We start from the raw sequence: 25,956 nt of genomic DNA, 5'->3' as shown, positions 1-25,956 counted from the left end.
AAATGAGTGTGATGCGGCCATCATATAAAATATGCTTCTCTTCGTCAATTCCTCAGACCATCTGACTAATACGTAATATTCACATAGTTAATTTCACTGCGTTTGTGTGAAGAACGGTTTTATTTATTTATTTTTTTTTTAGCAACAAGAGGATTTCTTCTTACAATTGTTCAGACGTGGACATAAATAATATCCTCATGGAAATGTTTTATAATGAAGCGACTAAGGCCTGTGAGGAGGTCGACGAATGTCAGTCACCCGGTCTCGGACCGACAGAACAGTCGTTCGATCTTACATCTCTTATTCTTGGTGGCAGTTTTGAAAATTCAGTGTTTACGCTTCCTTCCAGCCAGGGCAGTAATATACATCAGTTGATCGATGGAGAACTAATCGTTTCCACAAATAATAATGTCGAGCCAACAACACCTCATCCATCTCCTCAACTAATGACAACATCGATGGGGATTAACTCAGATATTTCAAACACTTCGCAATTGAAACTGGAAGAAAGTATTAATCTAACTTCAAGTAAGTTGAATTCATTGATTTTATTGATTCTTTCGGAGAGTTAGCAGAGAAGCCAACAAATGGGTAAAAATGGTCAAAATTTAAAATATATAAATGTTATCGAAGGCAAGATAAATTACTCTTCGGCCTACCTGGATAAGTTTTGTTTTAACGCTTTTATTTTTTTTTTTTTTTTTAAGCTTTCATTCGGTTAAAAAAAAAAAAAAATAGTACCGAGTTGGTAAATTAAACCGACAAGAACATGCCGTCGTCGGATTGACAGTAATGGCTAGACACTCGAAAAATAAACAAAATACTGATAGAAATCCTCCCAATTAACGTCACCATAACATTTATCAGGTGAATTTCTATCGGTATTTTTATTTTCGTTTTGGTCTTTGCGTTTTTTGGTTTCTCGGCTAAATCACCTTTTTTGAGTTAAAAAAAAAATCTACACCATTGAAGTTTCAGTTTCACTTCGATTAAATTCAGATGTCAGTTTTAATACATCGAGTTTAAGACTCCAAACGCATCGATAAAAAATATAAAAACCCACGTTAAAGCACCAAAATATACAAATAAATAGAAAACTTATTACTGCTTTTTAGTAACAGTTTTTTTTTTTTTTTTTTTTTTTTTTCATCCCATTTTCTGTTAGAAATTGTTAAACTACTGAAGTTGAGCGAATCAATGTTTCTGAATAGCTTTTTTATATATACACTTTAGTTCTAGGATTGGCCGACGTACACAAATGCTACCCCACTAGCGAAATACGCATCGGCTCCGATGTTGAACGTTGTTCATTGAGGGAGAATTCATTTTTAGAAGGAAAGAATTTTTGCGTGTGTAACCTAGTTAACCTAGTTTTTTTTTTTTTTTTTTTTTTTTTTTCCTGAGTTAACAAACGGGTATCGTAAAACTTTAAACTTAAATACTACTTAAAAATAGCGTGGGTACTTTCACCTAACAATGTAATAACGGCTAACGATAACATAAATGCATAAGCACTAAATTTTTGTTTTGCTTTCAGTTTGTTTGTTAAATCCGACTAAAAAGTAAAGTTCAAGCGAACTTGAAAGTTTTATTTTCTATATTTACTTTTTTTTGGGGGGGGGGGTTGTATTACTGTACACATAGATTCGAAAAAGTTGTCAAACAAATATATAACAAATGTTACCAAAGGCAAGATAAGTTACTTTTCTACCAAACTGGATACATTTTTCGTGTTTTTATTCAATGTAACATGTTTATTCAGCTCGAAAACCATAGTGTTTACCGATGTGCGATGTATTGGAAAATTCAAGATGGCGTCTGACTCCCTCTTGAACACGGTAAGTTTGGGAAAAGGTGTTATAAATAAAAAAAAACTGGAAAAATACTGTTAAAAACTCGCTCAATATGTTACCGTGACATATATTCGGCGGGTTTTTAATAGTATTTTTCTAGTTTTTTATTTATAACACTTTTTCCCAAACTTACCGTGTTAAAGAGTGTTTATATGTAATGTAACATGTTTTTTTTTTTTCTGTTCGAAAAACAGTGTTTACCGATGTATCGGAAAATTTAAAATGGCAGCCGACTCTCTCTTTGAGGCGAGGCGGTAAGTTTGGGAAAATGAGTTATAAATAAAAAACTAGACAAAATACTGTTAGAAACTCGCTCAATGTTACCGTGACATAGGCTGATATATTCGGCGGGTTTTTAACAGTATTTTGACTATTTTATTTATAACTCCTTTTCCCAAACTTACCGTCTCAGAGAGTCGGCAATACATCGGTAGTGAACACTGTTTTTCGAGCTGAATAAACATGTTACATTAAATATAAAACACTAAACATATCCAGTTAGGTAGAAAAGTAACTTATCTTGCCTTTGATAACATTTTGTTCTATATTTGTTTTGTGACAACTTTTCGAATCTGTGTACAGTAAAACCCTAAAATTGTTTTTACAAACTTCTATTTTAATTCAAGATGTTTTTCATGTTATTGCATTTTAAATTGACATTTGTTTTGTCGGTCATGAAAGTGCATTGTTGTCTATCCGTGATGTATGTGGTTTCTCCAAACTGAAACTAAAGTTTTCCCCGTGACAGTCCATATGCACATTGCACAAGTGCCCACTTATTTGTTTGATCAACTTTTCGTTGTCTATACTGAAACCCTATTCTTTTAAAATTAAAAGAATACAAAAACAATGAGAAAAGAATCCGTAAAGTTCAACTTTATTTTGAAATAAAAAAAATAACGCAGGTATCGTAAAACTTTAAACTTGAAAATAATATTTAAAAATAGCACGGATTCCATTTTGACTTTCACTAATTTTCCTGTTAATAATTTCATGAACTCCGGCAAAAAAAAAAAAAAAAAAATATCCATTCAAAAAAAAAATCATGCAAAATTTCAAGCCAAAATAATAATAATAATAAAAAAAAAACTAGGTCACACACGCAAAAATTCTTTCCTTGTAAAAATAACTTCTCACTCAGTCGAACAACGTACGTACAACGTACATACATCGGAGCCGATGTGTATTTCGCTACAGGGGTGGTGTTTGGTGTACGTCCGACGAAAAAATTTTTATTCAACAAATAAAACGATTTCTCGTGCACATTTACTTTCAATCGCTCAGCTATATAATATGTATGATAACATGCGTCACAAAGATTGCATCATCGGATTAAAAAAATCATCTTTGTTTTTTTTTTTTTGTTTTTTTTTTTTTTGTCTATTTTTACATTACCCTTTGACGCACATCTCTGTAATTTATTAATTACTATAAAATCACATTCAATTAAATCAACTCTTAATGTCAAACATTTCCTTTATCTTTTTCCTTAACCCGGAAACGAACTTTCCTCCCGAAAAATCGCGTTAATGTGAAACTATAAATTGTTCCAATTGTACTATAGGAACTATTGTAATAGCTCGCTCATTTCACTTGGTGTCGAATACTTATTGTAAAGTATCTCGACTACCATTCATCATTTCTAATCGTTTCATAATATTCATCGCATAACTGTCTATTTCATTATCGCCTATCCTCGAGTGGTTTTTTACCTTAATAAAACAAATTAAAAAAAAAATCGAATCCTGTACTGAAATGGATGGGCCCATTAATTTCTGTTTAGGAAAAATCGAAGATGTCGCTACTTTTTTTTTCTTCCCCCTGCTACAGTTTAGATATTCCAAAATATCAGAGACGGAAATAGTTGACGGCACACCAACACCACCACACAACTAGGTGTATCAGAATTTTTGTATGAATTTTTGACACCCTAACACGAAACTGCGAATAAAAAAAAAACTTTTAAGTGTTTTCTTTATGGATTATACTTCCAAAATAAACTATTAAAGTTGTATAAAAAGTAATAAAAATTTTATTTTTTAAAAAACAGTAATGAAATTAATTGAATTTTACGAGTTCAGTATTTTTCAATTTTTAAACTTTAAAAAATCTATCAATTGATTCTATTTTTACGATATTTTCAGGGTCAATGTGAAATTTTATGCTCTTTCCAATAAACCGAATATAATATTTTAGACAAACGTTTTTTTTTTCAATTCATTTTTGAAATGTCTATTAAAAAGTAAATTATGTGCCAAAGTTTTATATATCACAAATTGAAGATAAAATATCAATAAATGTTCTAATTTAAAACGAAAAAAGAATAGTTATTTGGAAATTTACCTGTAAAGTCCGAAGTTTAAAACTTTATTTTTTTATTTATTTTTTTTTAATGAAACCTTGGTCCTTGACTCCTTGCCCCTTTAATTGGAAAAAAAAAAAAAAAAAAAAAAACTTGGGGTTTGAATTACATTTTTCGAGTAATAAGCTTGGAAAGACAGGGGTTCAAATTCAATATTTTTCACGAAGTTTCTGACACGCCTGTAAATGTCATTTGATTGGCTATTAAAAATAACGTAATTATTGTAAAATTTTGAAAAAGTTTAATTGTTAAAGAATTTGTTTAATTATTAATTACTTATTACACAAAATATAACGTAAAAATGGTTTCTCTGGATGTATCAGAATTTTTGACACCCCTAACAAAACTGCGAATAAAATATAAAAAAAATCGTAATTTCTCTTTTTAAAGTGGGTTTATTTTCTGTATGGAATATACTTCCAAAATAAACCATTCAAAGTTTAAAAAAAATAGAAATATTTTATTTTTTAAAAAGTGCTTACAAAGTGCCGGTGCGCGTTCAACCAACCATTTTTTTTCTTACGTATGAAATCAATTGAATTTTTCGAGTGAAATTTTTTATTAATTTTTAAACTTTAAAAATCTATCAAATTTTTCTATTGATTCAATTTTTACAATATTTTCAGGGTCAATGTGAAATTTTATGCTCTTTCCAATAAACCGAATATAATATTTTAGACAAACTTTTTTTTTTTTTTTTTTAAATTACCCCCCCCCCATTTTGAATTGTCTTAAAATTTAAATTGATTTACTCACCAAAGTTTTATATATCACAAATTGAAGATAAAAGATCAATAAATAAAATATTCATATTTTTAAAACGAAAGTTTTTTGGAAATTTACCTGTAAAGTCCATAGTGGAAAACTTTTTTTTTTTTTTTTTTTTTTTTAACCACGTTGATTTTTTTTTTTTTTTTTTTTTTTTTTTTTTTTTTTTAGATATTAAAAAAAAAAAAAATTAACTCGATAAAGTAAAAATAAGATATAATAATCAAAAACTCGTGTATTTCATTAAGAGAACAAAAAAAAAAAAAAAAATCGGTCGATTGGATTTTTAACGGCAAGCCACCGTAAGATAATCGCGAAAAAAGAAAATCAGATTTCTCTCCCTTTAGTCGATAAATCTGAGTTCGCGTTTTTTTTTGGTTTTTTTTAATCCTTGTTTAAAAAAGTATTTTATTTAAAAAGGACATAAAATATAAGTATAAATATGGATAAATTCTTAACAATGGAATAGGTGTATCAGAATTTTTGTAGGAATTTTTGACACCCCTAACACGAAACTGCAAATATATATGTATATATTCGAAACACCCTCCCCCTGACTAGAAAGAAAACTAGAATCGGACCTCAAGCCTTTGTGCTTTAGACTTAACATGCAACATAATATTAGTTACTTTTATTTTCTCTATCGCTCTCTCTCGACTCAGGACTGTACCCTAATAAACAAAGTCTCTGACGGCATAGGTACAGCACTTTTCCTTGACACTAATGCACAAGTTCATGTATTTGGTGACTTCAATGTCCACCAGTCCACCACAGTAACTGGCTTGGATTCTCTAATTACAGACGCAGCTGGTACCACAACACAGCTTCTCTATATCTCATTCCATATCACAGACGGTTACGTTTCCAACCCGTTTCCCTGACCAGCAAGAGCAACACTCATCACTTTTAGATCTGTTTCTGACCAGTTCCTGATGATTGTGTTACGAACGCCCACAGCCCACTTGGGAATGCTGATCATGTAGTGATAATAGTTAAAATCACCCTAAACTCTAGAGCCAAAATGGAAGAGCCATTGCTGAAAACGAGATATTATAAAAAGGCCGACTGGGAAGCCATCAGGGATCTCATTAGAGACGCCCCATGGCGAAATATCTTTTCACTTCCAGCTGAACAGTGCGCAAATGAGACCACTGAATGGTTCAAAACAGCAATTGAAGCACAGGTCCCCACACGGAAATTTTATAGCAAGCCCTACTCTCCCCAATGGTTTACTTCCACATGTGCAGCTGCCATCGCACAAAGGCAGCACGTATATCGCAGATTTAACCGATATAAATCCAGTTCAAACCTACAGAAGTATATAGAAGCCAGAAGCAATTGTAAGAAAGAAATAGTGACGGCTAAGAGAGAATTTACTGAAACCACCCAAAAACGCATCAAAGCTCAGAAATTAGGAACCCATGACTTCTGGAAAATCTACAACAGTGTAGTAAATAATTGGCAATCAACAATTCCCCCACTATCCAACAATCATGAAGTTGTTTGGTCAGCAACCGAGAAGGCTAACATGCTTACCAGTCGGTTTGCCTCCAACTCCACACTAGACCCTGCTAACCATCCTATCCCAAACTTTCCTTTGCGGACAGATGCCACACTTGATGATCTGAAAATCACCCCTCCAAGTGCATGCCATTATAAAAAATCTTGACACTGCAAAAGCATGTGGACCTGATCTCATCCCGGCTGTGCTATTAAAACAGTGCTCCGCCGAAGTAGCTCCAATCCTCTCTGAACTTTGCAACAAATGCCTTAGTGAATCTGCTTTTCTGCCTGCTGGAAAACTGCTTCTGTAGTACCAGTTTTCAAGAATTCTGGCGAAAGAACTGACCCAGCAAATTACCGCCCCATTAGCCTCCTCCCACTTTTTGCCAAAATATTTGAGTCCATAATTAACCAAGCTCTAGTCCATCACCTTACAGATGCTAAACTTCTTACCGACCAACAATATGGATTTAGGCAAGCCCGTTCCACAGCAGATATTCTAACTAATCTCTGAGCATATATACCATTCACTTGACAAAGCAGGGAAGGGTAGAGCGGTAGCTCTAGATATATCTAAGGCTTTTGACAGGAAAATCAGATCATACGGTATTACTGGTAGAATACTTAACATAATTAAATCCTTCTTAGATAAGAGAAAAATCCAGGTTGTCCTCTATGGCCATACATCTAAATGATATAAATGCGGGAGTGCCTCAGAGGTCTATCCTTGGACCTCTATTATTCCTAACATTCATAAATGACTTCACGGACAAAATTGTCTGAGATGGGTATATATGCTGATGACACCATGCTCTATAACACACAACAGGAAAACAAATGAACACATATCTAAAGAAATAGCAGAAACCCTAGAGAATGACCTCCAATCTGTAGTGGAATGGGGACAAAAATGGATGGTCACATTGAATGCTGCCAAGAGTAAACTTGTTTCCTTCAATAATTACAAGAAACCTTCTCTACCACCAATAGCAATGGCCAAAGACTTTATCTGAAAGCACATCTTTTAAACTCCTCAGCCTAACAGTCACAGGAAAAATGAGTTGGAACAATTACATTGAGAGCATTGCCAGGACCGCTGCGAAAAAGGTAGGTTCTCTCTACCATGCTAGAAAGCTACTGACCCCCGAAAGTATCCTGTACCTCTATAAGGCCACCATTCGCCCATGTATGGAGTATTGTTATATTTGGGCCGATGCATCTGCTACTAGTCTCTCACTCCTAGACAAGGTTCAAAAGAGTCACCAACCTAATAGATCCTGAACTATCATCCAAGCTTTAGCCTCTATCCCATCGACACAATGTAGCATCCCTCTGCCTGTTCTACAAGTACTTTAACGGTGTATGTTCCGTGGAAATACCCCTGACAAACCCGACAAGCAGTACAATCCCACCCCCTAGATGTAAGAGAGCCTTCTACTCCAGTAGTTTCTTCCCCCAGAACCGCTAGACTTTGGAACTCCCTGCCAGGTTCCTGCTTCCCCAACTGTACTGACATGCAGAAGTTCAAATGTAATGTGAACCGACATCTTGCTGCTCAACTCCCCACCTAGTACCCCTGTAGCCTGTGTCCCTAATAGTAGCCCCCTACATCAAAGTGGCAATGTGCCTTGTTTGGGGTGAAAATGTAATTAAAAAAAAAAAAAAATTCTTTTAAAAGTGGGTTTTATGGATTATACTTCCAAAATAAACTATTAAAGTTGTATAAAAAGTAATAGAAATTTTATTTTTTAAAAAACAGTAATGAAATTAATTGAATTTTACGAGTTCAGTATTTTTCAATTTTTAAACTTTAAAAAATCTGTCAATTTTTCTATTGATTCTATTTTTACGATATTTTCAGGGTCAATGTGAAATTTTATGCTCTTTCCAATAAACCGAATATAATATTTTAGACAAAAGTTTTTTTTTAAATTCACGCCCCCCCCCCCCCATTTTGAAATGTCTGTTAAAAAGTAAATTATGTGCCAAAGTTTTATATATCACAAATTGAAGATAAACGATCAATAAATAATATATTCTAATTTAAAACAGTTTTTTGGAAATTACCTGTAAAGTCCGAAGTTTATAACTTTTTTTTTTTTTTTTTTTAACCACGTTGTTTGTATTTTTTTTTTTTTTTTTTTTTTTTTTTTGAAACCTTGGTCCTTGCCCCTTAATTGAAAAAAAGATTAGGGTTTGAATTACATATTTCGAGTAGTTATAGTCTCGGAAAGACTGGGTCGAATTATTCAATATTTTTCACAAAGTTTCTGACACACCTAACAATGGAAGTACACATTTAATAGAATTTTGTATAGGTAAGTGACTTTTTGGAATTTATATATTTTTTATAATCGAACTAAGTAAAATTTTGTTCATTTTTCTTTAAATCTTTTTTAAAGAAAACCGATTTAAAAAAAACAAATATTGCATAACTTGCTATTAAACAAATTTTTTTAAAATTTGGTCTTTGCTCCTTTAATTGAAAAAAAAAAAAAAATGAGGGTTTGAACTGCATTTTTCAAGTAGTTATAAGCTTCGAAAGATAGTAAGTTAATTTAGTCAAGATCTATACGGCATTTTTAATGACCGACTCTGATACACCTAGCGTTTCCCGGTCAAAGAATTTAAGCAGACTTCTCACAATTTTACTTCAATTTAAAAAAGGATGCTTCTGCACTTTATCGCCGAAATTGGAGACGCCATTTTATTTCACGCACCTGCTATCCAAATCCAAGGGAGAAATCAGTATTTTAAACTATGGCCGAAGTTAGAAATAAATAGCAAAAAAAATTAAACTTCCTGAAAGAACTATGAAAAAAGTAAATAAAGTGAATTGTTTAATTGGAAATGTTTCGATTTAATTAAAGAAAACGGGCAAGTTTTTCATGAAACATTTTTTTTATTATTAAAAACAGAAAATTAAATGACATATTCATAATTGTTTAAACTGGGCGAGCGCTATTTAAAAATCAAACATTTATTGTATAAAAATTAAAATAATTGTAAAAACATTTATTGAAAAGTTTGCGTAAGAAAATATAATTTCAATAAAACAATTTTTGGCACTTGTACAGTTTAATCAAGACATAAAAAAATGAAAATATTGAAAAGGTTATATTGCACATATCTGTTATGGAACGAGTTCTCCGAAAAAAAAATTTCACTTGATTTCATCAAGTACTTTTTTTTTTTTTTTTTTTTTTTTTTTTACAGCGAAAAAAATTTGATACCGAGCAAAAGGTTAGATTTTTAGGAAAAGTTAGTAATAAAGATGGAGGGAGTGTCAGCGCTTTACATGGAGTTCTCCCGTGGAGTGTTCAACAAATTCCATAATGGCTGTCTTCGCGCTCTCCTAAGAACGTGGTTTTCTGCTGTAAAAAAAACAATCCTGACAAATCTCCAAAAAAGAAACACGAATAAACCTAGAACCCCCATCCTCCAACGTAGACGCTTACTACCAGGTCTCCTTCTCCAAGATCAGGGGTCTGCATTCCAACCTTCCAGAGGTTGAAACACAATTACAGGAGGTGAAACCGGACATATTCTTTCTAAGTGAAACTGGCATAGGGCCAACCACTTCTCTAGACGAATTCATAATTAAAGGATACTCCAACTTAACATCTAAATCTGACCCCCAAGATCGCCATAGGCATGGAATATGTGCCTACATCAAAGATGGCTTTCCATGTGGTAGAGATATCTCCAGAGAAGACCCTAATTTACCTTATATGTGCTTCCGGGTTGCACTAGCTTACACCACTGCATTTATATTTGCCCTCTATTGCCCCCACAACAGAGCATATCTGAGAAAATTAACCACATCCTGTCTGCTTATCCTTCAGCTAACTTTCACATTTGTGGTGACTTCAATGTCCATAATGTGGAATAGCTGACCCACTCAAATAATACGATGACGGTAAGAAACAGGGTTGTTATGGCACCTGTGCTCTTTGCCATCTTTTCAATCATGCTCGAGCATGCTTTTAAAGATTACATGCAAGGTGTCCATTTTGAGTTTAGAACTACCGCGGGTCTTTTTAATCCTCAAAGATTCAAAGCTAAAACACTAACAGGAAGCAAAATGGTTCGTGATTTTCTTTTTGCAGACGATGCTCCACTCGTGGCCACTTCATTTGAAGAAGCACAAGAATTAGTTGACAAGTTTTCCAATGCTGCAAAAGCATTTGGTTTGACGATTAGTATTAAAAAGACAGAAGTTATCTACCAACCAAAGCCCACCCCGTTGCAGCAAGGTGATGTGAATATTCCGAGACCAGAATATGTGGAACTGCCTCAGAAAATCTTAGTGAATAGACAGCCTCTAAAGTATGTTAAATCCTTTGCATATCTCGAAAGTAAGGTGAATTCGTCAGCATCACTTGATGAGATATTGAGCAGAATTTCAAAGGTGACTGATGCCTTCGGAAAACTGCGGTCAAGAGTATGGGATGAAAGAGGTTTGACTCTAAAGACCAAAATCTCAGTTTATCGTGCAGTGATTGTTTCGATACTCCTGTATGGATCGGAAGTCTGGACCCCATACCGTAGGCAGATTGAGCAACTGGATACATTCCATAAGCGTTGCCTTCGTAGTATGTGGATTAACATGGAAAGACAAGGCCCCTAACTCAGGATTGTTTGCTAGGTGCGACATTTTAAGTATTGAGGCCTTCCTGATGAAGTCTCAGCTTCGGTGGGCTGGTCACCTTGTTCGCATGGATGAAAACCGTCTTCCTAACAAACTAGCATACAGTCAACTGAAAGAGGGTAATCGAAATGTGGGTCGTCCATTTCTGAAGTACAGGGATAAGCTGAAAGACAATCTTAAGCATGCAGGCCTGAACCCAAAAACCTTTGAAGAAGATGCTGCGGATAGAAAATTGTGGAGGGAAAAATGTTTTGCAGGCATTAACACATACATTGACACACGGCTATCGAATCAAACAAATCTTTGTAGAGCAAGAGTAGGAACAGCATCTTCCCAGCCTATATCCTGTGAGTCGTGCGGCTTGTTTTGTGGGAGCAGAGCTGGCATTGTGTCACACATGCAGCACAAGCATTGAAGGCAGTGAAACAGCCAATTTTTGGCCCTCATGTATCGAACATGACGGCAGAGTCCATTTTTATATATATATATATATATATATATATATATATATATATGCCAAAAAATCACTTGCATAAAAAAAATACTATTAAATGGGTAGTTCCATTCTTCATTGTTAAGAATTCATTTATATTTTAAATTCCATGTATTTTTTAAATAAAAGGATTGAAAGCGAGGGTCGTAGAAAATCGAATTTTCGTAACGTGTTTTGCGGCAAGCTTAAAGAGCTGCTGCTGCTAATATGAAATTTATCAAATATGGATTTGTCCAAGGGACATAATGTCTCTTTTATTGCATGTGTTAACAAAAATTAGTATTTTTTTTGTCCTCCGTAGTTAAAGAAACGCACATTCACTTAGAAGTTTTTCCCCTAAAACAAAAAATCCACTTCATCGATTTTTTTTTTTTTTTTTTTTTTTTTTTTTTTTTTTTTTTGTTTATTAATGAAAGAAGAGTTTTTGATTGATATATTTTAATACTTGTTTATCAACTGAATTTTTTTTTAAATATTTAAAAAAAAAGAAAACATTGAATGAAATAGAAAAATTTGCCATCAGCATCTGACGATATAAGCATAACATGAGCTTTCATTTAAAAAAAAAAAAAAAAAAAAAAAATCAATGTTTTTTTTTTTTAAGTGTTTTACACTGGACTTTACAGATAAATTTCCAAAAAACTTCTTTTTTTTTTATTAGAATATTTTCTTGATCTTTTATCTTCAATTTGTGATGTATAAAACTTTGGTACATAAATTAAAATTTTAATAGACATTTCAAAATGGGGGGGGTGAATTTGAAAAGCGTTTGTCTGAAATATATTTGGTTTATTGGAAAGAGCATAAAATTTCACATTGACCCTGAAAATATCGTAAAAATTGAACCAATAGAAAAATTTTGATAGATTTTTAAAGTTTAAAAATTGAAAAATATTTAACTCCATAAAATTCAATTGATTTTATTACGTAAAAAAATGGCTGCATGAAGGCACGCCGACATTTTGTAAACATTTTGCAAACACTTTTTTTAAATAAAAAATATTTCTAGTTTTTAAACAACTTTAGTTTATTTTGGAAGTATATTCCATACAGAAAATAAACCCACTTTAAAAAGAAATTATGAGTTTTTTATATTTTATTCGCAGTTTTCTGTTGGGGGTGTCAATTCCTCCAAATTTCTGATACACCTAGCCAATCAAATGATATTCTTACAGGCGGTACCGTCAACTATGTCCCCGTATATTCCTGATATTTTGATTTATGTAAATTGCAAGAGGACTTTTTTTTTTCATTGAATGTTTACACATATTTAATCGTGTATTTCTCGAGCTTAGATGAGTAAAATAAAGTTTTTACACGAAATGACTTGTGTAATAGGCACTGCCAACCGAATGTGAAGATTTGTGAAAAAAGAGCACCTGATTTCATGACGTCAGACTTAACTATATGAACTATGGAAAAGCAGAAGCGACTTAATGATTTTTAAAACCTTTCTTTATCTTTTTAAACTGCAATTAATAATTAATCTTTGTTATAATTTTGTTAGGTTTTAAGATTTACAGTTTAATGATTAATATAAACATTTGTATATTAAATATGAAATACGGTTTTACTGAATGTTCATGTTAGGCTTCTATACTTTTATTCAGTAAGAAACAAAATAGGGGGGGCATACAAAATACTTAATATTTATGCAATATTTTCAAATCGGTTTTAATTTGGCGATAAAATAACTGACAAGAGCCATGGTTATATGAAAACTTAATATTTAAAAAAAAATTTAAACACAATTAAAACTATGTAACAGAACATTTTGAAATAATGGAATTTTAATCGTTTTAATCTTAAATTAATTTTTAGGAAGTTTCTTTTTCAAATAATTTAACTAATTATGGTATATATTTAGAAAAAATGCTATTAAAAATTTTTTTTTTTTTTTTTTACACAGGCATCACCACATTATCAAGGCCAAGAGGCCATGCAAGGATAAGGGTTAAAGAGTGTACAGTAGAAATTGGAAAATATAGTAATCATTAGTAATGAAAACTCGGTAAATTTGTTAACTTATATGGAACGGCTCATCAAGAACTTATTTACGTTAGACTTGAAGATAACCATATTGTAGTCAGCAGGAAAACGGAAGACAATTCCACAGGCGTGCAGTTCTAAGAAAAAGCTTTGGAATCTACGTTTAGGTTTAGGCACAGATAAAGAATGGGGGGAATTATTGATAGTGTTTTCAGCTAGACAAGTGTTTCTTGTAAAAGTTTGTCGAGGGGGGGACCATAGACTGAAGCTCGGTCGAACACTTTCCATGAAAATAACGATACATCAGAGACAAACTCGCAACATCTCTTCTGTGAGATAGAGGTTGCAGGGAAGAGAAAAGGACATCTCCTACGAGGCTACGAAGTCTATTTTGAACTCTATCAAGGCAGGACAAGTCCTTTCTAGCAGCTCCTGCCCAGATGTGGCAACAGTATTCCATCCTTGGACGTACCTGGCTCTTATATAGATAGAGAATTGCATCAGCAGTGAGATATCTACTGGATTGATAGAAAGATCCCACCATTTTTCCAGCGGCCCTGGCAACAGATTTGGTGTACATCTTCCATTTAAGATCAGGAGTAATTGTCAGGCCCAGAAGCTTGTCAAAACTTGAGGCCTCCTGAAGACGAGAGCCATTCATTTCAATTGATGCCAGATGTGGATCAGAATGTTGATGTAAAGAGAGAAGCTTGGTTTTAGATGCATTAAAAGTAACCAGCCACTCCTTTCCCCATTGTACCACGTGCTTAAGATCAGAGGAGAGAGAATCAGAACTTGGTCGTTTACTGTCTTAGATGTGCTACCATAAATGGTAGTGTCATCAGCATAAATGTCTACAAATGATGTAAGGATGTGATTTGGAAGATCGTTAATGTAGATCAGGAAGAGAGTTGGGCCCAGGATGGACCCCTGAGGGACACCTGGTGCTACCAGATCAGGCTGTCTTTTGGCTTCCTGAGATGAAATGCATGTACATTAAGTTTCCGTTTTTGTTTTCTATCCTCTTTTGTAAAACTTAAATATCTTCTACAAAAACAACCCCCTCCCTCCCTTCCCCCACATTCTTTTTTTTTAATTATTTTTGTCATTCCACCCCTACTTCCCTACTGATTCCCTAACTTAAAAGTACCAACCAAAATAATAAAAACAATTAAACTAAAGTCCATAAATAAATATTTAAAAAAAACAAATAGAAATGAAAAATTTTTCAAATCGATCAAGATTCCACTAGACCCTGTCGGCAGGGTATCAGAATATGCCGATTGCCCCCCCCCCTGCAGAGAGTAGAAGTCCCTCAATGGGGTTACCTGTTGGCCGTGGGTAGCGACCTGTAATGCCATTAGGACGGGATCCTGGTGGTTGAGAGACTTGGAGGTCATATTTTAGTACCCCCACTTCCCAGCACACCACTTTGGCCCTTACTGGGCTAGACGGGTGGTCGGATGGGCCCGATCCAATCAATCGGCTGGTCAAGTCTAGCACACCACTTATACACATATAATCTACACAAAACCTAAATACTACACAACATTCTCCCATCAACACAGATCCATAAATAAGTGAAAGCGGTGGCTAAGCGTCAATTGTATATAATGAATAAAAACTAGACATGTTTTCCTCTAATATTTCCCATTTTCTACTTGGATGAGAAAAATTAAGAAACACAAATGCTTGAAGTCTACATTATATGCAAGTATATCATTCCTGTAACCCTGTTGTAGCCAGGGCGAATGGGTTTCCCCCCTGTGCGCATCCCAAATAGGGCTCCGAGGTGGGTGGGGAGCAGGAATGATGAACCCACAAACAATCCTAATGAGTTACAAAACACCAAGTAAAAAAAGACTGCTAGATACTTCGGATAGCGACTCGACTGAGTAACAAGATATATATCCAAATTTTATAATAATGGAATCCACTGAAGAAACACCATTAACCAAACTTTCCCCCTTTAAGATAGAGAAAATATTATCTAAAAACATAAAACCCAAAATGGTTAAAAAAAATTAAGAAATGGCACTCTGCTAATAGAAATCCTCACAAAACCACAAACGGATGAACTCCTAAAATGGAAACATTTTGATAATATAAAAATAAAAACATACCCCCACAAAACACTAAATACATGCAAAGGAGTGGTAAAAAGCCGTGAACTTTCACTTTGTCCCATTGACGAAATACGTTCATATCTGAAAGAACAGAACGTAACAGACATTAGACGAATTCAGATTAAAAAAAAAAAAATGGAGAAATGATAAACACGCACACGTACATACTAATCTTTTACCAACAAAAAATCCCACCAGAAATAAAAATAGCCTATGAGAAACTGAAAGTCGAAACTTACATCCCCAACCCACTGCGTTGCTTCAAATGTCAAATTTGGCCACCATCAGAATCCATGCACACGCCACCCAGTGTGTGTGGAAGGTGCGGAGAAAATGACAGCCACACCAACTGTCAAAAAACTCCCAAATGTACCAACTGTAAAGAAAATCAGTGCCTACTCCAAAGATTGTGAAATTTGAAAAAAAGAAAAAGAAATTACCAGAATTAAACACACGCTAAACATCACCTACCCAGAAGCAAGGAAAAAAGTTGAAACAACCAAATATTCAGAAATAACAAAAAAGAATACTCCTAATACTAATAAGCACAACAATTATCACACGACAAACTTAGACATTAAAATCCAAGACCTCACTGACCAAATCAAAATATTAATAAACACAATTGAATAAATGAAAAAAATAAATATAAACAAAACCTCACTGGAACCAAAAACCCAAACATCACACCCAATAGAAACAACCCCTTTAGCTGAAAAAGAAAACAAAAAAAGCAAACACCAAAAAACATACCAGAGGAAAAAAGAAACAAAATAGCAGAAAAAAAAATTCAACAGACGGGTCACGTTCACTCTCCAGGCCAAAAGACACTCCCCTGAGTGTTCAGAAAGAGGTAGACATGCCAAAGGATCCCCCAGAAAGAAGGGACCGGCGGAACAGCGAAACAACCTCTGCAGCGCATGAACCTAAACTTCCCAACACACCACGACCACACTCACAATCCAAAAGTAGAGATAAACAAAAAAAACACTATGCCTCTAGGACTTGAAAACCAAGAAGTCATGGAAACTGAGGAATCAAAAGATATCCCTCTTACCCCATGAACCTATAAATGATAAATAAGGAAAAATAAATAAAAAAATAAATAAAAACAATACCCATGCAAAACCTTACAAATCATAACAAAACAACAGTGCTACGATGGAACTGCAGAGGACTAAAACCTAATCATGAAGAAATACTAGAAATCATCATCAAACATAACCCAGCAGCAATATATGTCTACAAGAAACACTACTCAAAGAAAATCACAACTACAAATCCAAAGAATATAAAATGTACGACAAAACCCATATATCTACAACAAATAGAGCAATCGGAGGAGTGTCCATACTAATCAAAAACACTACACATCACACAATCCTCCAATTAAAAACTGAACTACAAGCAATAGCACTAACGGCTAACCTACACTGCAAAATCACAATCTGCTCCATATACATTCCACCAAATCAGCCAATAAAAAAAAAAGAAATAGACATGCTAATTAACCAACTCCCACTGCCATTTATAATAATGGGAGATTTTAATGTGCACAGCAACCATTGGGGAAGTAATCAAAACAACAACAAAGGCAATATAATAAATGAAATCCTAAATACAACAAACCTATGTATATTAAACAATGGTAAAAATACCTACATGAATCCAGCCAATGGATCCATGTCTGCAATAGACTTAACAATATGCACTCCATCCATTTACATCGACTTCCATTGGGATGTACTAGAAGATCAACACGGAAGTGATCACTATCCCATCATACTTAAAAGTAATCAAAAAATATCGGAAGAAAAAGTCCCAAAATGGAAATTACATAAAGCCAACTGGGAAACATTTACCAATCTATGCAGAACAGAATTAGACATGTTCTTTCTAAATAAAGAACCACTAAAACATTTCACACAAACCTTAAACAATATTGCCACCAAAACAATACCCAAAACTTTAAACCCTTGGTTTAATGAAACCTGCAAAAAAAAGCTGTCAGAAAAAAAACACTTGAAAAATTCAAACAAAACCCTACAACAATTAACTTACAAAAATATAGAGATGCGTGCCAAAGCACGATACACCATAAAACAAAGCAAAAAAACATCCTGGAAAAACTATATTTAACAGCTAAACAACCGAACACCAACTAAAAAAACATGGAATATAATAAAGAAAATAGCTGGAAAAGAAACACAAAATACCATAAACTATTTAATTAAAACTGAGGGAACAAAATGCATAAACAAAAAAGAAATAACTAATTTACTAGCTGAAGAATTGTACAAAAATTCATCAAACAGTACTCAACATCATTCCAAATTCATAAAGAAACAGCAGAAAGAGAAACTTAATTTTACAACTAGTATCAAAGAAACATACAACATAACATTCAACATAAAAGAACTGAAAAGAGCAATAAATAAAAGCAAAAATACAACTCCAGGTCCAGACGATATACATTATCAATTCCTAAAACAACTTCCAGGGTCAACTTTGAAACTGTTGCTTAACATATATAACAAAATAGTGAACACAGGAGAAATACCAAAATCCTGGTTTGAATCAACCATCATACCAATTGCCAAACCAAATAAAAATGCAAGTAACCCAACCATATTGAGTGTCACTAAGGTTATTTTTGTTGAGATGGTTGATTACTTCTGTATTTAACAGATTCCAGCAACTTACTCATGACGCACAGGAGACTTATTGGCCTGTACTGAGAGGGGGATGAGCGATCACCTGAATTCTTAAATACAGGGCATACTGATGAGATTTTCCAGGGTGATGGGAAGCTATTCTCCTTAAGACAACGTTTAAACAGTTTTCTAAGCATGAGCGCTAGTTCTGGTTGAAGTTTTTTGAGTACTAAAATTGGAATACTGTCAGGGCCAGTTGCTTTACTGGAATCAAGGTTTTTGATTAGCTTGGCAACATCACGTACAGATATATGTATATCACATAGCGTGTTTTCTGATACAGGAGGAAATATAGGGGGTTGGCTTCCTTGGTCGCAAAGGGTAGAATTAGCTGTAAAGTTCTTGACAAAGAGTTTGGCTTTGTCTGATGCTGACGAGATTACCTCAGGTCCATTGATGATAGTTGGGATAGAGCACACGCTTCTGTTCAGGATTCTGTTTGCTATTTGCCAAAACTGGTGGGAACCAAGCCGCTGCTCAGCTACTTTGAACTTGACGGATTGAGCATACAACTCTCTTGCGTTCTTTATTACTTTCTTACAATGGTTGCTGGCAGTCCTGAAAGTGGCTTTAGTTTCCATACATCTATTACGTTGGAAGCAGTGGAAAAAGTTATTTCTGTGCGCAATGGCAGCAGCACATTCTGGAGAGAACCATGGCTGGCTGTTAGGTTTTTGCTGGAACTTTTTCGAGGGTATGAAACTGTCTATACCTACAATTAACCATTCCGTCAGGTCTGATACTATAGAGGACACATCCTTTTTAAACATGGAACGCAGAGGTAGATCCGATATAAATGTACGAAAGCTATCCCAGTCAGCCTTAGTGTATCGATATACTGTACGATGGAGAGGTACGTCTGGGGACTTGTTACATTTCATTTTTTATCTTAATTAGTTGTCGGAAGATCCAAGAGGAGACAGAACGGGAACTGAACATAGTTCAGGTCAAGTTGTGAGAAAAAGGTCTAGTAGACTCGCATACTGGCCGTCATTGTCGGGCACACTGGTTGGTTCATGAACAATCTGAGTGAGGTCATAAGCAATGGAGAAATCATGACAGAACCTCCCCTCATCATCGGTCTTGTTTGAGTGGGTCAACCGTTCTTCGTTGTGAACATTGAAGTCTCCACATACGTGAATGTTAGCTGAAGGATAAGCAGATAGGACTTGGTCAATTTTCTCATATGCTTTTAAAGTAACTCTGCTGTTGTGGGGGTGATAGAGTAAATATAAATGCAGTAGTGTGAGCTAATACAACCCGGAAGCACATATAGGGTAAGTTCTCTGGAGATGTCCCTACCACATGGAAAGCCATCTTTAATATAGGCACATATTCCATGCACATGGCTATCTAGGGGGTTATCTTTATATCATTTTTTTAATTACAACTTCAAGGTAAGTTTTCGTTAAATGTGTATTTAAATTATTTAAAGATATTTTTTTTACTTAGTTGAAATCTGGTTTCATAATAAATAGAAAATTCGATAGATTAAAATATTTTGTTCAGATTTCTAAAAAAAAAAAAAATAAATGGGCGGGGGGGGGGGGCATGCACTAAAAAAAAAATTCCCCTCGTATATTTTAGGGAAACTACATTTTATATTTAATTTCATTCTAAAATGGATAAGTATCAAATTTCACAAATCTGACCATTAGTTGATTTTTCCTAGATTTATTAAACACGGGTATGTTTTCATGTTCGAACATGGGAACGTTATTTTAAAGCGCCAATTATGTAAACACGATTTTCGTCTTGTAATTTCATTTTAATACGATGAAAATTTTTTAAAAATTATTAGTTCATTTTGTCCTTTTAAATGGCACAAAAGTTATCTTGATAATATTAATTTATAATAAAGTTACATCGTTTTACATATATGGGGGGGGGTAATTCTGTGGTGACTTTTGGAGGTGCCTATCATGTAATGTTTAAGAGAAACCTTTTTAATGCACGATTTCTCATATCACCCGCAAACCCTATTTAGCGACATTACCAGTTATTAGCTGTATCTTTGTGTAAATTTTCGATTTTTGTGTTTTGGAATCTACATCGAGGTTTCACTTCAAGTAACATCTGGCGTTATTTAACGACTCTGGTGTCTAACTCTGCCCTCGTGGAGAGGCAAAATATGAACATCAAGCATCATTTTATGTCAGCTTTACAAGACTCTGAAGGCATCGATGAGAAATTTCTAAATGAAATCGCTTTAAAACAAAAAATAGGCAGGTAAGGTCGCCTATATTTCTGAATCGCCGAAAAGAGCAACTCAGAAGTATAGGCGACCCCAAGTGCAATAGTATCGGTGTCGGGAGAAAACTTCACCTCGATGTGAAAATGTCCCGATTACCAAACCGAACTTCCTATTTTAGTTTAAAATAAGCAAATTTACATGAACTAAAATGTGAAACTTTTTTTTTTTTTTTTTTTTTTTTTTTTACAAAGGCATCACCACATTATCAAGGCCCAGAGGCCACTCAAGGATAAGGGTTAAAGAGTGTACAGTAGAAATTGGTCAATATAGTAATCATTAGTAATGAAAATTTGGTAAATTTAATAACTTATATGGAACGGCTCATCAAGAACTTATTTACTTTAGACTTGAAGACAACCATATTGTAGTCAGCCGGAAAGCAGGAAAACGGAAGACAATTCCACAGGCGTGCAGTTCTAAGAAAGAAGCTTTGTTCATGGAATCTACGTTTAGGTTTAGGCACAGATAAAGAGTGGGGAAAATTATTGATAGTGTTTACAGCTAGACGAGTGTTTCTTGTGAAAGTTTGGCGAGGGGGGACCATAGATTGAAGCTCAGTTGAACACTTTCCATGAAAATAACGATACATCAGAGACAAACTCGCAACATCTCTTCTGTGAGATAGAGGTTGCAAGGAGGAGAAAAGGACATCTCCTACGAGGCTACGAAGTCTATTTTGAACTCTATCAAGGCAGGACAAGTCCTTTCTAGCAGCTCCTGCCCAGATGTGGCAACAGTATTCCATCCTTGGACGAACCTGGCTCTTATATAGGTAGAGAATAGCATCAGCAGTGAGATATCTACTGGATCGATAGAAAGATCCCACCATTTTTCCAGCGGCCTTGGCAACAGATTTGATATACGTGTTCCATTTAAGATCAGGAGTAATGGTCAAGCCCAGAAGCTTGTCAAAACTTGAGGCCTCCTGAAGACGAGAGCCATTCATTTCAATTGATGACAAATGTGAATTAGAATGTTGATGATGTAAAGAGAGAAGCTTGGTTTTAGATGCATTAAAAGTAACCAGCCACTCCTTTCCCCATTGTACTACGTGCTCAAGATCAGAGGAGAGAGAATTGGAGAGAACTTGGTCGTTTACTGTCTTAGATGTGCTACCATAAATGGTAGTGTCGTCAGCATAAATGTCTACAAATGAACATGTTTTTATTTTAATATATTTCAGACTTACTTAAAACTAACAGGACGTCCAATTTGGTGATCGGAACATTTTCACATCTAGGCACGGTCGCACACCCTTCTGAATTGCATAGAAAAATACTTTTTTGGTTTTTACCAAAAAAGCAAAAAACAAAAACACTTAAATAATTATTTAATTTTTTTTTTTTTTTTTTTTTTTTTTTTTTTTAAATTTATTTTGTAATACACTTTGATATTTTTATCAAATACTTAAATTAAAAGAAAATTCAATTAAAATAAATTGATTTTTATCTGTTAGTAATTAAAAAAAAAAAAATCATTATTTACAAAGTCTAGAAATTAGATTATTTTTGCGTTTAAAATGAATGGAATTTTCTATTTGGCTGTCAACAACGGTGAGAAATTTCTATTTGACCAAAGATACTCATTTCTTTTCATTTTTTTTTTATTAAAAAATATATATATATATATATATATATACACACACACTGCAAAACTAAAAAATTATAACTTATCGCAAAATATACTCTAATGAATAATCTCCTGTATTTATTAAATTTTTTTTTTTTTTTTATTACCTGCGTGAAAGTACTGCCGTCACATTCGGTTCTCGTTGACATGTACAATTTCTCAAAACTCTCGCCATATACGGATTATTTATTTGTTCGATTTTGACTAACAGAATAAATATTCTACACCCAATATTGCTTTATTTGCCATGGACTCTATATTTAGCTGTTTTCAGTTAAAAACGATACTTTTACAATAGTCATTTATCAATGTTTTCTCAACATATTCTTCTAAAGTTGTCTACTATACAATACTTAAGTGAAACGCTATTCAGTCCTTAAAACGTTTTGCTATATTATAATCCTCATCAAATATGAGGATGATATATTAACATCCATTTTACATGTTGGCATGGGTTTAACAGCTTTTCGAAATCACTTTCCTAACCTAAGTTTATCCTTATTACTTCCATGATTTATTTAGAATTTTCCTGCCAACTGAACTGTTCTACATTTATTGTAGAACTCTCACCCATTCTACAAATATGACTAAACCAGTGTACATCACGATATACTGTTCAAATTTAATCTTTCTCTAACCTCATCAGACCTGAGCATGTTTTTCATTCATATTTCACATCCATCATATCATTCTTGTGTCATGCCTGGATGCGATACGGGATCATCCTCCTTAACCAAGCTCTTTTAAAGAGACATCGTTGCTTCAGCAACACTGTGTGCAGCAGTCTGAAAGTTCATCCATGAAACAATCGTTCCAAAATCACTCAAAGATTGTAGAATACGCCTGGAAGGCCAGCTGGAGACAACATCGAGCTCTGGTTCATACCCATGAGTATTTTGTCTGGACAGTTGTGCATGGTCTGCATTTGTCGGGGATGCTGTGTTCTATGAGAGGAGCCAGCTCAACCCATCCTGAGTGAATGTTGCCACAAATCTTGTATCATTTCTCTTCATGCAATATACGAGAAAAATCGTGTCCTGGCCAGGTTTCACTTTCATACATCTTGCTGCATATACCTGCCTGATAGACTTTTTCATTTGTTGGCAATGGTAACTCTGGTGCTTAGTAATGACAGAAGTTTTTTATTATTCCCGTCTAATGCTCACTGGAGGAAGGGAGATTACATTTCGATTTTATACTTGTAAAAGATTTTCCATCTTTTTTGAAATGAAGATGAGGAAATTTTTTTTTTTCTTGGGTTACAGGAAAAAAATTCTTTTTCTTAAGTTACAGGAAAATGGAAACATGTGTTGAGTTCTTAACATGTATATTCCTCTTCTGTGTGATAAGTTTTATTTAAAACTGAAACGTTTGTTTAATGTTTTTAATTAAATATTAGTAGGGAGATCCGACGTTGCCCGGGATTGAATGATCAACAAATGTTTCACATTCCCTTATTTTTATTGTCATAGAAATCGGTGAAATTGTCTATTTTTCAATCAAATAGATTGTATGCTCTAATTGGGGACTCGTCGTACACCAGAAGGGAGCTTTACATGCCTCCCAACAGTAACTTGGTCCACAATACATTATAGTGCAATGTAGACTACAGAGAACTTACTGTTAATTTCATAAACTTATTTTTTTTTTTTATATATAATAGCTTGAATTAGTTTTGACTGCAAAAGTCAAATATCATGTTTCAGTTGTGCTCTAAACAGAAACATTCATTTCGAATGTGCCTCTGTAATATCAGAATCTATTGTTGATTGTGCAGTGATAATGGCTTGAATTAAGATTTAAAATGAAAATTAAGTATCAGTGTAGAAACCTTATTTCAAACTTTGTTCAAAATCGCCTGTTTCTCCTTTCATCAGATTATTTCGATTATCGATACTTTATGTGGCTTTAATAGAAATCTTTCTGAGAATTTCATAAAAATTGACCCAGCTGTTTTAGAGCCCCTAGGGAACGAACTTGCACACAGTTCCTTTTTATATAATAGAGATAAAATATATTTACAATTCTTGACCTCTGCTGTCCTTTGTTAATTTTGATTGCAACATTTAAAAATAATCTCCAATACAAAATTATATATGGACAGATTTTTTTTTATTAATAGAAAACAATTTTTTCTAACAAGGCTGGAATTGTAAAAATATCTTGTCTTGTATATCTGAAAAGGTTCTAATGAAATATATTGAATGAATAAAGCCCTTTAACACAAAAATTCTGTTTGTCCAGAATATTATCCGTCTAACAAAAGTAAAGAAATCTGATGTAGAAAAAGAAATATTGTATGCCAAAAATTATGTAAATAAAGTAATTAGATTTTTTTTTTTTTTTTGTAATAAGAAAATCAAATTTTATGCCCGAGAAGTGACTCACTATTCCATTTTGAAAACCGGCTGAAGGGATAAGGGATAAAACTCCAAATAATTCAAACTTGCAGAAATTTTAGAAAGCAATTCTTAACACTGGGAGGGGAAACATGAAGAAAACTCTAATTCACTTAAAACTTATTTTTATAATAAAAAAAAGTTGATAGATCAATTTGCACAATTATTGTAATGGTTATTAAAGTCGTGACTACATCATATAGATTTTATTTCTAGAGAATTCTGGATAAACATAAGATTTCCTAAACCTCTTTATACTATATTCGATATTTCCCCATTTCAGCTGATTAAATTAAATGTGTAAGACTGTATAAAACCATTAAAAGTTAAAGATTGTAATGATTAGTGTTTATTTGTTTTCATTGGAATAAATTTGTCTTTTCAGTTTCACAAACATCGTTGGTATCTGGTGGGGAGTCTTCGTTAAACTTCTCTGTGAAAGAAGAACCAAATTGTCAATCCAATTCTCACCGCCGAAAGATGACTGAAACTGATGACCTAGCAGACTATCGTAAAAAGCGGAATCGTAACAACATAGCCGTGCAAAAAAGCCGAGAGAAGGCAAAAGAACAACAGAAGAAGGCAAAAGAACGTGTTGATTCCCTGCGGCAGGAGAATAAAAATTTGGAAAACAAAGTGGCTCAACTTCAAGCTGAACTCAAATTGTGTCAGAACATGTTCATCAATGCAAGGATAGCCGTCCCACAAGCCTTGGAAGATGTTTTGAAGAAAATCTAAAATTTCAACCAAATTAAGATATCAATTTTGACTACAAAAAAAAAAAAAAAGTTGGACTTTCTCTTTAGATGATCATAAAAGAACCTGGTGCCAACCATTTTTTTTTTTTTTTTTTTTTTTTTTTTTTAAATGGCATTTGGCTTAAATATTCTTTTTAGTGGCATTTGGCTTAAATATTCAGTAGACATGTTTTAAACTTAAAAATGTCTACAGAAAAAAAAACTAACAAGAGCCAACCAATCCAAGTTGCAGATTTTTTCAAACTAAAATCTGCATATATATATATATATATATATATGCAAACAGTTGTTGAAAACCTTGTTAAAGTGTTTAACAGAATACAGATTAATTTCACTGATATAAAATTGCTATTATATGCAGATACACAAACTTAGTTTATATTTTATCTTTTTTTTTTTTTTTTATAAATGTTGGTACAGTTAAAGTATTATCGCTATTTTTTCTTAAAAAAAAAAA

General features: G+C 33.7%; 1 protein-coding gene across 1 annotated transcript; it reads left to right on the top strand.

The window, feature by feature from the left end:
• LOC145252691 (uncharacterized) lies at positions 1-25,492 on the top strand. Its single transcript, XM_080112511.1, has 2 exons — positions 1-528; positions 25,127-25,492. Exons 1-2 carry the CDS (start codon positions 198-200, stop codon positions 25,477-25,479), a joined length of 684 nt encoding a protein of 227 aa, XP_079968637.1. The 5' UTR covers positions 1-197; the 3' UTR covers positions 25,480-25,492.
• The last annotated feature ends 464 nt before the right edge of the window (positions 25,493-25,956 follow it).

The sequence above is a fragment of the Euprymna scolopes genome, chromosome 29, assembly GCF_053919585.1.
Source record: "Euprymna scolopes isolate OS-2025 chromosome 29, ASM5391958v1, whole genome shotgun sequence".
NCBI lineage: Eukaryota > Metazoa > Mollusca > Cephalopoda > Sepiida > Sepiolidae > Euprymna > Euprymna scolopes.
The sequence above is the reverse complement of the archived record's forward strand: the minus strand, read 5'-3'. Positions and strand labels throughout refer to the sequence as shown.